Source organism: Lathyrus oleraceus, chromosome 5, assembly GCF_024323335.1.
Source record: "Lathyrus oleraceus cultivar Zhongwan6 chromosome 5, CAAS_Psat_ZW6_1.0, whole genome shotgun sequence".
Classification (NCBI taxonomy): Eukaryota; Viridiplantae; Streptophyta; class Magnoliopsida; order Fabales; family Fabaceae; genus Lathyrus; species Lathyrus oleraceus.
The window spans coordinates 427706387-427722777 of NC_066583.1; the positions used below are offsets into that span (position 1 = coordinate 427706387).

Here is a 16391-nt window from a genome sequence, read left to right on the forward strand (position 1 = left end):
TTTGCCTAAATCTCCTTTTCAGGTTTTCGATTTAGCGGCTTTTATTATTCCACTTTTTTAGGCAAAGTACTTTTTAACAGCATCAGCATTGGTGGGAAGTGACAATTCATCATCGTCCATAGTTGCTAGGATTAGAGCGCCTTCGGAAAAGGCTCTAACCACCACAAATGGACCTTCATAATTTGGTGCCCATTTCCCCCTGGAATCCTTGTGAATGGGCAAGATTTTCTTCAACACCAAATCTCCCTCTTGAAACACCCTAGGACGGACCTTCTTGTCGAATGCCTTCTTAAGACGCCTCTGATATAGTTGACCGTGACCTAACGCTTTCAAGCGTTTCTCCTCAATAAGTTTGAGCTCGTCGTACCTTGATTGAACCCATTCTGCCTCGTCTAACTTAGCCTCCATCAAGACTCTCATCGAGGGAATCTCCACTTCTATAGGGAGAACTGCTTCCATGCCATATACCAAGGAATTAGGGGTTGCCCCTATTGAAGTTTATGCCGACGTACGATAGCCGTGTAACACAAAAGGTAACATCTCATGCCAATCCTTGCACGTGACAACCATCTTTTGGATGATTTTCTTGATATTTTTGTTCGCAGCTTCAACAACCCCATTCATCTTAGGCCGATATGGTGATGAGTTGTGATGATCGATCTTGAACGTTGTGCATAACTCCTCCATGGTCTAGTTGTTGAGATTGGACCCGTTATTAGTGATGATTTTTTTGGGAATCCCATATCGACATATGATGTTGTTTTTCAAGAAATGGGCGACTACGTGCTTCGTGACATTCGCATAAGATGCGACTTCCACCCATTTGGTAAAGTAGTCTATGGCCACCAAGATAAACCTATGCCCATTAGATGCTTTGGGTTCTATCATCCCGATCATGTTGATGCCCCACATAGAGAAAGGCCAAGGTGATGCTATAACATTTAGCGGGGTAGGCGGTATATGTATTTTGTCAGCATAGATTTGGCATTTGTAGCATGCCCTGGTGTAATGATAACAGTCGACTTCCATCGTTAACCGTAGTAACCTGCCCTTAGGATTTTCTTCGCCATGGCGTGCCCATTTGCATGTGTGCCGAAGGACCCTTCGTGTATGTCCTTCATAAGTTGATTAGCTTCATGCTTGTCCACACACCTCAATAAAACCATGTCAGAATTTTGCTTGTACAATACCTCCCCATTCAAGAGGAACTTCGATGCCAACCTCCGGAGAGTCCTCTTATCAAGGCTAGAGGCCTCTGCCGGGTATTCCTGCTTCTCTAGATACTGTTTGATGTCGAAGAACCAGAGTTTACCATCTGGCTCTTCTGCTGTCATCAGGCAATGTGCGGGTTCATCAAAACGCCTAATTTCAATGTGAGGCTGATGGTTGGGCCATATTAACTTGTACATGGAAGCCAAGGTTGCTAAAGCATTTACCATCTGATTCTCTTCTCGAGGAATATGAGAGAAAGTGACTCTGTCGAATTTTGGGAGTAACTTCAGCACGTAATCTCGGTATGGAATTAGGTTAGCATGTCTTGTTTCCCAATCACCTCTGATCTGATGTATCATTAGAGCGGAATCGCCGAATACTTCTAGTACCTTAATCTTTAACTCAATATCTTCTTCCAACCCTAGTATGCAAGCTTTATACTCGGCCATATTATTTGTGCAGGTAAAACAAAGCTTTGCGGTGAACGGTAGATGGAAATTCTTGGGAGACATCAGCACTGCCCCAATTCCATGGCCTATTGCATTTGAGGCGCCATCGAAAATGAGAGTCCAACCTGCTTTTGGCTCAAGACTCTCCTCTAGTTCGGAGTCTTCAGCATCCTTAACAACCATGATGTCCTCATCTGGGAAGTCAAACTTCAAAGGTTGGTAATCCTCTAACGGTTGGTGAGCAAGATGGTCTGCTAATACGCTTCCTTTGATTGCCTTTTGTGCGACATATTAAATATCGTATTCTGATAATAACATCTGCCATCGGGAAATCCTACCGGTAAGAGCTGGTTTCTCGAATATGTACTTGATGTGATGCATTTTAGATGCCAACCAAGTCGTGTGAGTTAGCATATACTGCCTGAGACGCTTAGCGGTCCATGTGAGTGCACAACAAGTCTTCTCGAGTAAGGAATATCTGGTCTCGCAATCATTAAACTTCTTGCTCAGATAATATATGGCATGCTCTTTTCTACCAGTCTTATCTTGTTGTCCCAATACACAACCCATGGACTCGTCGAGCACTGTTAAATACATGATGAGAGGTCTCCCTTCTGCAAGGGGCATCAGAGTCGACGGCTCTTGCAAGTATTCTTTGATTTTATCGAAGGCTATTTGGCAGTCATCATTCAACTCCACGCCTTGATTCTTCCTTAGAAGCTTGAATATTGGTTTACATGTGGCAGTAAGGTGAGAGATAAACTTGGCGATGTAATTCAGTCTCCCCGAGAAACCACGAACCTCCTTCTCAGTCCTTGGTGCAAGCATGTTTTGAATGGCTTGAACCTTGTCGGGGTCTACTTCAATTCCCTTTTGGCTTACAATAAAGCCTAAAAGCTTCCCAGATCGAACCCCAAATGTGCATTTGTTAGGATTAAGTCTCAACCTAAACTTCGTCAAACGAGCAAACAGTTTCTCCAGGTTAGTGATATGTTCCTCTTCTGTCTGGAATTTGGAAATCATGTCGTCAACATACACCTCAATCTCTTTATGAATCATGTCATGAAAGAGAGTCACCATAGAACGTTGATATGTTGCCCCAGCGTTCTTTAATCCAAACTGCATCACTTTGTAACAAAAGGTGCCCCAAGGGGTAATGAACGTAGTCTTCTCCATGTCCTCGGGATCCATTTTAATTTGGTTGTATCCAGAGAAGCCATCCATAAAGGAAAATACGGAGAAGTGAGCTGTGTTTTCCACCAATACATCGATGTGAGGTAATGGGAAATCGTCTTTGGGGCTAGCTCTGTTTAAGTCTCGGTAATCTACGCACATGCGGACCTTTCCATCTTTCTTCGGTACCGGTACAATGTTGGCAACCCATTGTGGGTACTTAGCGACTTCCAGGAAACCGGCATCAAACTGCTTTCTCACCTCTTCTCTGATCTTGAGAGCCATATCCGGTCGAGTTATTCTTAGCTTTTGTTTGACGGCAGAGCATTCTTCTTTAAGGGGAAGCTTGTGGGTCACGATATCAGTGTCTAATTCGGGCATATCTTGGTATGACCATGCAAACACATCATCATATTCGTGGAGGAGCTATATCAATCTTATCTTTACTGCGTCTTGAAGCGTGGCGCCTACCCTTACTTCTCTCTTGTCTTCTTCTGTTCCCAGATTGATAACTTCTACGTCCTCCTGGTGTGGTTGAATGACCTTCTCTTCTTGTCTGAGTAATTTGGCCAACTCTTCAGGGAGTTCGCAATCTTCCCCCACTTCGTCTTCATCTTGGTAGATTGGACAATCAAAACCCTGCCAGACCCTAGCAGTGTCGTTATCAATGGTCTCGGTGGTGTCTCTGCATGTTATGATTTATGCAGTTTATTTAGAAAGTGCGTGCATAAAAATTGATGCCATTTTTTTGTAATAGAAAAACGAAAGGAAAGGAACAAAAATTTGAATGCAAATCGCCATTTTATTAATGATATAAAAACTCTTGAAAAAGATAAAGGAGGCCCTACAACACGCCATTGTGCCTTGGGCAGAGCACATGGTTTTGTCTAAAATAATAAAATTACTTTTGAAAAAATTAGGGGACTTCCACAGCCTTCCAGTTTGTCAGTTCTTCATTAGGTGCGGCTCGTCGTATCCAACTAGCCACCCCCTCTTCACGATCTTCATTATTGATCATTGCCACCTGGTTGCCAAAAATGTGGCCAGCGATGGTGAATGTTACCTCCACAGAAGGAATCTGCTCTTTTTCGTGTTGGTTACCGGCTTCATTTGATGACGGGTCATACCCCAAGCCAAACTTGTCTCGCTTCTCTCGTACTTCCAACACCTTGCCCCAGTCTTGAGCATTTTCGCTTTCCATAACAACCTTAGCTCCTTGCCGCGAGGCCATGGACGGTCCTGATTTCGGGGTCTCCAACGTCTGCTGGACGACCATTATATTTACCACTTCCAAGGATTGGAATGGTGTCTCGGTTATCTCGCCATCCACCTTGATATACCGGAAAGATGTTAAGTGGCTCACCAAGATATCCTCTTCCCCTCCAATCACAATCATCTTGTCATTTGTAATGAATTTTAGCTTTTGATGTAGAGTGGAGGTGACGGCGCCTGCGGAGTGAATCCACGGTCTCCCAAGTAGGAAACTATAATCGGGATGTATGTATGTCCATAACTTGGAACGTGATATTGAAAATAGTTGGGCCTATTTTGATCGGTAAATTAACTCCCCTATCACTGCTCATATTGAGCCATCAAATGCCTTTACAATTAGAGTGTTGGGCTTCATATTCATCCCTTCCATTGGTAGCTTTATCAAAGTGGTCTTCGGCATGACGTTTAGTGAGGAACCTATGTCCACTAATATCCTTGATAGTATAGTGTCTATGCATTTCAAGGAGATACGTAGGGCCTTGTTATGGTTCTTTCCCTCAACTGGCAGTTCATCATCGTTAAACCCCAAAAAAATTCCAGTGGTTACGCAAGCTATCACATCGTCAAACTGTTCTATCGTTATGTCTTTCGTGATATGTGTTGCGCTCAATACTTTCAACAACGAGTTCCTGTGTGCTTCTGAGTTGAGCAATAAAGATAACATGGAGATTTTTGAAGGTGTTTGATTCAGTTGGTCCACCACTTTATAATCACTCTTCTTGATTATCCTTAGAAATTCCTCAGCCTCTTCACGAGTGACTGCAACTTTAGGAGACAAGTGCATGCCTTGCATTTCTTGATTAGGAACGGGGATCTAGACAACAACTTCCTTCCCTTTAGCCTTTGTAGAAGTATCAGCAGTCCTTGGTGTGAACACTCGGCCACTACGTGTCATTCCAGCTGGCCCTACTATCGAAGTGATGTTTGGTTCATTGATCACCAAGGGTTGGTCTTCCTGCCCTTGCTTAAAAGCTCTGGGCTGATATATCCACAGGACCGCCTTCTCATCTTCATATGCGAACGGTGCTGGAAATTCTATCACCAATGGGCTTATAGGGATTTCCACATTAACCTCATCATAAGGGATGTCCACCACGACTATCCCTTCCTCTCACTTTAGCTTGACACGACGATTTATCTGTAACTCGCCTTGATCCAACATTTGTTGTATAAAATTCCTCAACTTTTTATCGTTCTCTTCATCAGCTAGCTCCTCTGGGATTAGACCACTCTTTAGCAGCTGTGTTCTTATCCTGCCGATAGGGGTTTGAATTTCTTCAACCTTAAGGATCAATTCACCCTGATCACTCTCCTCAATGGCACTGATGGAAACATCCCCATGTGTTGGCATGGGATTGGTGTTCACGTTCGGGCGTCTCGGAGTGAAGGTGACAGCCTTTGCTTCAATCAAGTCTTGTACCCGATTTTGAAATGCAAAACAATTCTCCAAGGTATGGCCGGGCGCTCCCATGTGAAATTCACAATGGGCGTTAGCATCATATCCTGGTGGATATGGAAAAACAGCCGGTTTTAGCTCCCTCAACGTCAGAAGGCCCTCCTTTTGCAAATATGGGAATATTTGGCTATAAGGTACTGGTAGAGGATCAAGTTTCCTTCTTGAAGGCCTTGGCCTGAATTGTATTGGTGGCGCGGTGTTCTGCTGTTGATGATGTTGTTGATGTTGTGGTTGATACATTTGTTGTTGCTGTATGGGTTGTTGATAAGGTATGGGTACCACGGCGGCGACTTGGCCATATGAAGCCTGTTGCTTCCCCTTATAGCCTCTGGATATAACGTTCATATCACCTTCTCTTTTCTTCTAGAATCCTCCATAATACTTTTTCGGTGCACTAGGGGCTCCCACAGCTCCTGGAATCTTTCCATCCCTCAACCCTTTTTCTATGTGATCTCCAATTGTGACTAGATGCGCAAAGTCGGACGTTGCAATGCTTACCAATCTATCAGAGAATGGGTCTTTCAGCATGTCCACAAATATTCCAGTCATTTTCTTTTCAGACAATGGTGGCTCTACCTGAGCAGCCAACTCTCTCCATCGCTGGGCGTATTCTTTAAATGACTCCTTTTCTTTCATGGCCATCCCTTGTAACTACATTTGGTCGGGCGCCATATCTTAGTTAAATTTGTATTGACGGAGAAATGCGTCAGCCAAATCTTCCTAGTTTTTAATCCTACCTTTCTCTAAGCTCATGTACCATCTTAGGGAAGCTCCACTTAAACTGTCTTGGAAACAGTGTATAAGTAGTTTGTCGTTTTCAGTATGGGCAGCCATTTTCCTGAAGTACATTACCAGGTGACTTCTTGGGCAAGTCTGTCCTTTGTATTTCTCGAAATCAGGAGTTTTAAATTTAGTCGGGATGACCAAATTTGATACCAAACACATGTTCATGGCAGAGGCGCCGAAGATATTATTTCCCTCTATAGCTTTGATCTTCTTTTCCAAGGCACGAAGTCTATCTGCAGCAGGATCTGGAAGCATCTTAGGTTTCGGTTGATCAGGCATATAGAAAGCGTCGTATGGGTCATCTCCCAATTCGGATCCATGATAAGCAGACGCATCAGAAGGCTCTGCCTGATCCCCATCCCCTTTGCTTCCTACTGGTATATGAACCGGACTCTTCTTGGTGTGGACGAAGCTCTCGTTTTGGTGGACCAAACTTGATGTGCTATCATTCCTCCTTGCCCCATCTTCTGCATCCACAACCCTCTCTCTCTGGGAAATTGCGAGCATTGTTTCTAACAGTTGGTCCATTTTCTCTTGGATCGCATTGATGTCTGTCCTCATGGTAACTTGGTTAGCCTCAACTTGCTCTAACGTCATCTTGTAGTTGCTTTGCGTCTCGTATCAGTGTTGATTAGTCAGCGTTACTGGATAGAGGGCAAAAGGTTGGTTAAGTTTTTTTTGAACTGAAATATGTGATACGGTAGATGCATGCAAATGAAAAAATGTCCTGCTTTTTTATTTACTATTTCCAGGGAATCTTCATCACGGTTGTAGTTATATTAAGCATTCGAAGAAAACATAAAGTCAGGAAATAAAAAAGGATGGTCATCCTCCTCCATTCAAATGTTTAAAGTACGAAGTACAAAGGCATAACCGCCCAAATCGATACAGCTCAAATACTAAACTTTTGTGAAAGCATAAACTGAATACAAGAAAAACAGAAGAATCACACAACAGTCTTTCGGGTTATGAGTTCTTCTAATTCAAACTTGAACCTCTTCACCATCCCCTCACACATCATAACAAAATGGATTACAGCGGGATGCGGGCCATGTTGGTCCAATCCTTCCACTGCCTCTCTCAACCTCCAAGGCATTTCTTGGGTCGTCCAGTTGCAGAATTCTACCAAACCGTTAAGCTTTGTACGGTACTTATCTTTGTCCTCTTGCATAAAATTGATAGTTCTTCTGAAGGTATCGTAATCCTCAATGACTTGCTCTCTTTCCCTTAGCCATATCACACTGTCTTGATGGAATTCCTCGAATCTATCTTTCCAATGTTGAGCAATTTCTCTAGCATCTTTTGCTTCTTGACATTTCTCGGCCCAAGTTGTAGGTGTGACTCGAGAAGCTTCAAGGGCTCTTTCCTTAAGTCGGCGCTCGTGCTCAGCTTGGGTCTCAGCATTGTGGAGAGAGATAGTGAGATCGTGTATCTTAGCCTCCAATATCTCTCTAACTTCCTTTTTCCCTTCTGTAGCTCGTAGCCACCATCGCTTATTCTTTTGGCATTATTTCTCAACTTGTTTCAACTTCTCCTTAATGGTTTCTAGGCAGTGGTCAGCTTGTTCCATGCCTACTTTCACCTTCTTTCTCTTGTGTTCTTCCTTATCGACCTTTTCCTCAGTCGCTTTTAGCTTAGCCTTCTTCCTCTCTAGTTCCTACTTTATTTCATTTCTTTCATTTGAAACTTGCTGAAAGCTGGTCTGTAGCTCTTCATTTTCTTGTCCGAGTCTTGCTATAGTAGCTCTCAACACTTCCACTTCTTCCATGGAGACAGGGAGGGGTTCTGGTGGTGGAGGTTGAGTTGGAGGATCGAGGATGAATGGCAGCTTGATCTCTTGACTTCTTTTGGTGACCCATTGATAATAGGGTTCTCTATCCCCTATGACACCCTTTCCTTTGTCTTGTCCTCTGAAGCAAACTTTTTCCCAAGCTTGAATAACCTTTCTCAACATAACAAGATCCTCCATGTCATGGAACACAAAACCTTCTAATAACTGGTCATCTGGCTTATATGTGATATAGGATAACCCAACTGCCTCACTGCTAAAACTGGATTGTAGTTAATGCACCCTTTTGACCCTATTAATGGTACATTCAGAAATTCTCCATAACTAGTAATTGTATCTCCCACATTCAAACCATGAGGATACCAAATAATGGTATTTTCAGTGAGTCCTACTAGCTTTTGAGACCACTCATATCCATCTATCCCTTCAATTGTATCAACATCTTTGAACACATGAGAGACAAACCATTGGTAAAGGAGCGGTATGCAACATAACATCAATCCCCCTTTCTTCTCGAAGCGTAAATGTAAGGTGTGATAAACATCTGCTAGGAGTGCGGGCACTAGATCTTCATTCTTAACCTTAACGGCCCAAAATACGCTAATCGCTGCTGCATCAATTAACTTCTCCACATCAGGAAATAACACCAATCCAAAAATGAGTAAAGCCATAATAGTATCATGGGCTTCCCATTTCTGGGCTTTAGCAAAGCTTTGAGCAGTCTTCTCCAAGTACTCTTGTGGAATTCCTTGTACCTTCCCCCAAATTTTGATGTTAGGGGTTAGATCTTCGACTGGGATGTCTAGTACTTCTGCCAACTCTTCGGGTTTAGGGATTTGACCTAATCCCCTATATGGTCCCTTCTTTTGCTTAGGAGAGTCCAATATTCTTCCGAATTATTCCAAAGTCGGGGCCAACTGGAAATCTCTAAAGAGGAAACTTCTTAGTGGTGGATCATAAAACTGGGCTAGTGCGGTAATAGCATCCTTTTGTACCGGTACGACAACAAGTGTAGAATCTTCCCATATCTGAGTGTGAATGCGTCTCGACGGATATTAGTCAACCCATCTTTGAATGCAATGAACCCCTTCACACACGGTACTTTGGCTTTGATTTGGAATGTTTTTCTCTTTCCTGACTCCATTTGTTCTTGAACGCTTAATTAACTGATTTTTTTTGAAATTCCCTGAAAATAAAAAGTGTGTAAATGATTTTGCTATGCTCATAATGAATGCAATATGATGTTTATGCAATGACAGGGATCCAGGTTTCACATATATCACAAGGTTCAACTTAACAGCGGTTCTATGTCTTTTACCCCACACATCAAGGATTGCTCCTAAGGTTATCCGTTTTCATGATAAGAACTTAGAGTCATGGACCGAGTTCAGTCTTCCATCGCAATAATGGAATAGCCACATCGAAATGGAAGTTCTGAATCGGTCTACTCTAAGTGGGATCCTCGTATTGTTTGAATAGGGTGTAGAACCTTAGGTTCAATACTACACGATCGCCAATCATGAATACTGACTTCAGTTTAAGATGAGGTTCCCAGAGTCATGGACTATGTTTACCGTTTCCTCATAATAATGGGCTAGCCATATTATGATGGAAATTCTGAACAGATCTACTCTAGGTGGAGTTCTCGTATTGTCCCAATGAGGTGTACACCCCTCGCTTCAATACTACACAACTTCGGGTTCTAAGTTCTTCTCAAAGCTCGGGTGCAGAGCTTATCTCACAACATGTGTTAAACACCATAGATCACCCAACACAATAGCAGAATATATTACATAGCATAAATAATACATCAAGATATACAGAAGCAAATAAAAAGCGGTATTTTAACATTCATAGCAAATTGACTAAGTTAGGCTTGACTCTCTCTTGCTTGGAGCTAGTCCCCAGCAGAGTCGCCATCTATCGCATCTCGAAAAATACGATTCCTCACGATGGTCGCAGAAAAAATTAATTCGAATAGAGTCGCCACTGAACTTTATTTATCCCGATGAAGGAATAGGAAAATATCGATAAAACCTTTAGAAAATAGTGTAATGGTCGTTGCAACCATATTCGGGTTCGGGAGTCGATTACGTAAGGGGAAGGTATTAGCACCCCTCACGTCCGTTGTACTCAACGGGGACCTTTTAGTTTAATTTTCTATTGAATGTTAACTTATGTTATTTGTTTTCTTCGAGTGATAAAAATATTGAAAAGAGATGGATGGAAACCTCAGAAAGGGGGAAAAGGGAGATTTTTTATTATTGTGCTCGCCAAGGACTCGCAATCTCGTGCCTACGTATCCTTATGGTGCAATAAGGAAATCAGAGCACTCGTAGTTCGGGGAACTACGATTTGGTTGGTGTTTTTTATTAATGAATGACTGTGTAGATCACGTTCTAAAGGCTAAAGGTCGGCTTGTCTACTCTCGGCGGAGGCTTAAGCACTAGTTTGTTGTGCGCATTAGGAAGGATTAAACAATGTTCTTTTTTTAAAAGAGCTTTGGTCATGCGGGGGTGACAAGCTGAGTTGATGTGTTTGATGTTTTGTTTGGTTTCGATCACACGGGGCGAGAAGTTAGGTTTAACATGTTTGATATATTTTTGAAGAACGACAAAAGATTGAGCAATGTGGTGCACACCAATCGTTCAATTCTTTCGAGGAATAGTAAGGCGAACGCCTCCTATTGCCATTTTCATTTGAATTACTATTGAAAGTTTGTTTGCGGGAGTTGAATATGCACGGTAGTGAGGCGTGCACCTCCAACTTGCTTATTCAAGGAATAATGAGGCGTGCGCCACCTATTTCCTTATCCAAATTTATTTAAAGTATTTTAATCGGAAGTCGATAATTTGAACAATGTGGCGAGCGCCAATCATTCAATTATTCGATAAATGGTGAGGCGAACGCCTCCCATTCTTTTTCATCCGAAATTTAATTTATAAAAGATATGTTCCTAGATGTTGTATTTGATATAGGAAGATAATTTGAATTTGAATGATTTATTGTTTTAATCGGGTGATAAGAATTCAAGCGATGTGGCGTACGCCAATCGTTTGAGTAATTGAGAAATAGTGAAGCGGAGGCTTCCTATATCCTTTTTCATCCCAAGTTTTAAAATTTAAATATATTCTTGAGTATTACATTAATTTAGGAAAATGATTTGTATTTATAAGGTTTTTAGGTTTTTAATTAAATGACGAAAATTCGAGCAATGTGGCGAACGCCAATTATTTGAATAATCGAGAGATAGTGAAGCAGACGCTTACTATTCTCCTTTTCATTCAACGATTAATTATTAAAATAAAGCTTTTAGAATTTATAATTAATGTGAGGTAGTGATTTTAATTTTATAGAGTTTTTAGGGTTTTAATTAAATGACGAAAACTCAAGCAATATGGCGAACGCCAATTATTCGAATAATCGAGAGATAGTGAAGCAGACGCTTACTATTCTCCTTTTCATCCAAAAATCTATTTAAATAGTTTTAAGAGAATGTTACTTAAATACGGTGAATTTGAATTTATTTAGAATTAATATACTTTGAGAAAGACTATTTGGTATTGGACCAAAATCAAATTTATTTTAGAAAATAAGGTAAATTATTTGTTTACATTAACCGTTAATCCACCATTTGATTAATTATAATATTCTAATGAGATAAAAATGAATTGAAAATAATAATTGAAACCAAGCTAATGAACATTTCTACTGTCATTATTTAGTCATAGTTATTTTAATTAAAATATTTGGAAAATATGAATATGTGGGAAATGAGAAGGAAATGAAACTCCTAACATATACCTCCCTAAGAAACAGAATGGTTCCAAGCAACCAAAATTGTAATGGGCCCTAAGGCCCAAAACTCCACCCATCAAAGGGGTGATCCGAAGATCACAAAGGGATGAATACGGGCCTTAAACCCGGGTCCGACACATTACTCCAGAAGCGAAACGGCAAGCAGCTGTACAGCTGTCCTGCGCACACATCCATTAATGGCCTTTGGCCTTCCCAAAGTCATGACGCGTGGGAACAGTAACCGAGTAGTTGAAGCGGCGCATGGGTCCTATCTTGGGACGCGTGGGACAGTAACTAACGGCTCCATGTTCAAGGCAATGAATTGCCTTAATTAATGATAAAAGATAGAAAACAGAAAGGTGGAATAAAGCTTCTAGCAGATGCACTTTTTTTCTTAAACAACTCTTCTTATCTTCCTCTCAACCGAAGCCCCATTTCCATTTATCAAAACAAACAAAATGCATTTCTACACCAGATTCTACAAGAAATATCTAACCCAACCTTGGTGAGCATCACAAATCGAACACACACACAAACATCGATCCTAACCTAAATCCCCAATTTCCCAATTTAAAACCTAGCACTCAAACCAGATCGAACATAAATGGAGAAATATGAGATGCAAGGAGCTCCGATGGCATACTCTAAGTAGTAATCGAGACGGACTCACTCATTCAACAAATATCAATTCGTTATGCATTACGGTGGAAATCGAAATACCAACTCAATATTGAATGAATAACAACTATGTTAGAGGTTTTAGCATGAAGTGAGTAGATGTGGAAGAAAAAATACCGACGAAGAGAAGAGGAGTTTTGAAGCCTTCTTCTACACGAATTCCGATGATTCTTCGAGCAAAATTCTCTCCTGGTCCACGGTAAGCTTCGCTCTATTTCTTTTCTCACCTCTCTTCGTTCTTCTTCCCATCACTAAAATTAATTTTTTGTCTCATAAAGATAATAATGAATATCAATAGATTTTATGAATATATGGTAATGAAGGTGATAGAAATCATATTGGCTATGATATTTTTTTTTATATTTTGGAAATTACGTTGTGAAAGTGTTTATCCTTTAGTTTGTATTTTTTTTAACATTCATTTTTGAATGGTCATATTAAAAATATTTCAAATTAGTTACATTATATTATGATAATGTTAAAATATAAACTATATTACTAAGCAATCAATAAAAAAAGATTTTTAATATCTTATGACACTCATTTTAATAACAAAGAAATTGCAAAGAAAAACTTATCTATTTTAGATTTATTACAAAATCAAAATAAGATTGACAAATATTTACAAAAATACAATAAATAATAAAAAATTTAATGTAGATACTTTAAATTTTTTGCAATAATTTCCACCTGAATATTCTAAAAAATTCAAAGTTTACCAAGAACAATCATGCATAAAATTACTACCTAGACACATTAACTGACATGAATTACAAAATAGTGAGAAATGCAATAGAAAAAGAGCATCACAATTAAAATGATGGGCAAATATTCATATGACTTAAATAACTTATTATATATAAAAGACAATATAATTCAAGAACTTAAATATGAAAATAATTTATCCACAATTAATAGGATGAAATTTATATTCCATGAAAAACTCATTTTTTCATTTAAGCTTTGAAGTTCTATATTTGTATGCCAAGCTCACAACATTCCCAACACCCTAAAGACTCATAAAATACAACTAGTAAACCACCATCATGCAATTAGCGTAGTGTATTGTTAAATGAATTTGCTAACTAACTTGCTATTTAGTATTACGTGAAATGTACCCATTAAACTTTTGCATTACATGTCTATGTCAACAAATTTCAACTCATGTAATGAAATCACAACTAATTTTACTTATTGAATGTTTTTCTATCATACATAAAATAACTTTTAGTTTATATATGTTATTTTTGGACAACCTTTTAATTGTTAAAGCACGTGCTTTCACTACAAAATAATATTTGCCAAGCAGTATTACTTTTTTTTACACTAGTACTATTACTTTTTATTACATTAAGAAAGTTAGATTCAATTATACAATAGATAATGAGCCTACTTTTTTGGACCTTATACTGAAAAGACTTTATTTTTGAAATACACAAAGTCTCTGAAGACTTTTTATATAGAGTTACACTCTTTCTATTATAAATTAATTTTTTAGAGATGAACTAATTTAAATTTTAGTTTTATTATGATATCTAGATATGATATCATGAACTTAGTATCAGAAACCATATTTCATGCCAAATTATAATTCTATTACTTAAGTACACATAAACATCACTTGAAATTATTAGAATAAGATCCTAAATAATAACATTAACATTGTTGATTTTTAAATGTTATTATTTTGAATAAGATCCTAAATAATAACATTAACATTATTGATTTGTTATATTTTTTTACGATTAATTTTATTGACTTAAATTGTAATGTGTTGACATTTGAGTTTTTTTTAATCTAAGATTCTAAATTATAATGTGTTGGTATCATGATATGTTGCTATAAAAAAAATGACCATGATCAATAGAAATAAAGAAAATGACAGTTTATATAGACAAAGATGGGTTAAAGTTATGAAAAACAAAACGAATTGTGAAAATAACGTAGAGCTACTTTTATTAGAAACATGAAACCTATTAGATGGATACATGGAAAAAGAGCTATGTTTTCTTTGAACATTATTGGATGGGTTGAAATACTCCAAATGCATGGCTTTGAATTAAACTCACATATACATATACATATTACTTAGCTACTTAATGTATTTGTTTAACATAGTAGCCTTCTTAAGGTGACTATTTTTTGCTACATCAAATCAACATTGCTAGAATGATTTACTTATTTTATACCTTTTATTTATACATAAATATATGTTTTAAACACTAAAAAAAATGAATATGCGGATGAGAAAACTACAAAACAAATAAGAGATTATTGAAATTCCCTTTTTGATAAACCATTTATGATTCATTGAAATTTTTGTCTTTTATCCCATCACTAAAATTAATTTTTTGTCTCATAAAGATAATAATGAATATCAATAGATTTTATGAATATATGGTAATGAAGGTGATAGAAATCATATTGGCTATGATATTTTTTTTTAATATTTTTGAAATTACGTTGCGAAAGTGTTTATCCTTTAGTTTGTATTTTTTTTAACATTCATTTTTGAATGGTCATATTAAAAATATTTCAAATTAGTTACATTATATTATGATAATGTTAAAATATAAACTCTATTACTAAGCAATCAATAAAAAAAGATTTTTAATATCTTATGACACTCATTTTAATAACAAAGAAATTGCAAAGAAAAACTTATCTATTTTAGATTTATTACAAAATCAAAATAAGATTGACAAATATTTACAAAAATACAATAAATAATAAAAAATTTAATGTAGATACTTTAAATTTTTTGCAATAATTTCCGCCTGAATATTCTAAAAAATTCAAAGTTTACCAAGAACAATCATGCATAAAATTACTACCTAGACACCTTAACTGACATGAATTACAAAATAATGAGAAATGCAATAGAAAAAGAGCATCACAATTAAAATGATGGAAAAATATTCATATGACTTAAATAACTTATTATATATAAAAGACAATATAATTCAAGAACTTAAATATGAAAATAATTTATCCACAATTAATAGGATGAAATTTATATTCCATGAAAAACTCTTTTTTTCATTTAAGCTTTGAAGTTCTATATTTGTATGCCAAGCTCACAACATTCCCAACACCCTAAAGACTCATAAAATACAACTAGTAAACCACCATCATGCAATTAGCGTAGTGCATTGTTAAATGAATTTGCTAACTAACTAGCTATTTAGTATTACGTGAAATGTACCCATTAAATTTTTGCATTACATGTCTATGTCAACAAATTTCAACTCATGTAATGAAATCACAACTAATTTTACTTATTGAATGTTTTTCTATCATACATAAAATAACTTTTAGTTTATATATATGTTATTTTTGGACAACCTTTTAATTGTTAAAGCACGTGCTTTCACTACAAAATAATATTTGCCAAGCAGTATTACTTTTTTTTTACACTAGTACTATTACTTTTTATTACATTAAGAAAGTTAGATTCAATTATACAATAGATAATGAGCCTACTTTTTTGGACCTTATACTGAAAAGACTTTATTTTTGAAATACACAAAGTCTCTGAAGACTTTTTATATAGAGTTACACTCTTTCTATTATAAATTAATTCTTTAGAGATGAATTAATTTAAATTTTAGTTTTATTATGATATCTAGATATGATATCATGAACTTAGTATCAGAAACCATATTTCATGCCAAATTATAATTCTATTACTTAAGTACACATAAACATCACTTGAAATTATTAGAATAAGATCCTAAATAATAACATTAACATTGTTGATTTTTAAATGTTATTATTT

At 37.4% G+C, this 16391-nt stretch overlaps 1 protein-coding gene across 1 annotated transcript; it reads right to left on the minus strand.

Moving 5' to 3' along the window:
- Positions 1-1031: 1031 nt before the first annotated feature.
- LOC127081139 (uncharacterized) lies at positions 1032-1661 on the minus strand. Its single transcript, XM_051021422.1, has one exon. The coding sequence runs from the start codon at positions 1659-1661 to the stop codon at positions 1032-1034; it is 630 nt and encodes a 209-aa protein (XP_050877379.1).
- Between the last annotated feature and the right edge of the window lie 14730 nt (positions 1662-16391).

Bases quoted from the DNA above. Each gene is read 5' to 3' on its own strand.
- LOC127081139 (XM_051021422.1), bottom strand. From the start codon at position 1,661: ATGGCCGAGTATAAAGCTTGCATACTAGGGTTGGAAGAAGATATTGAG.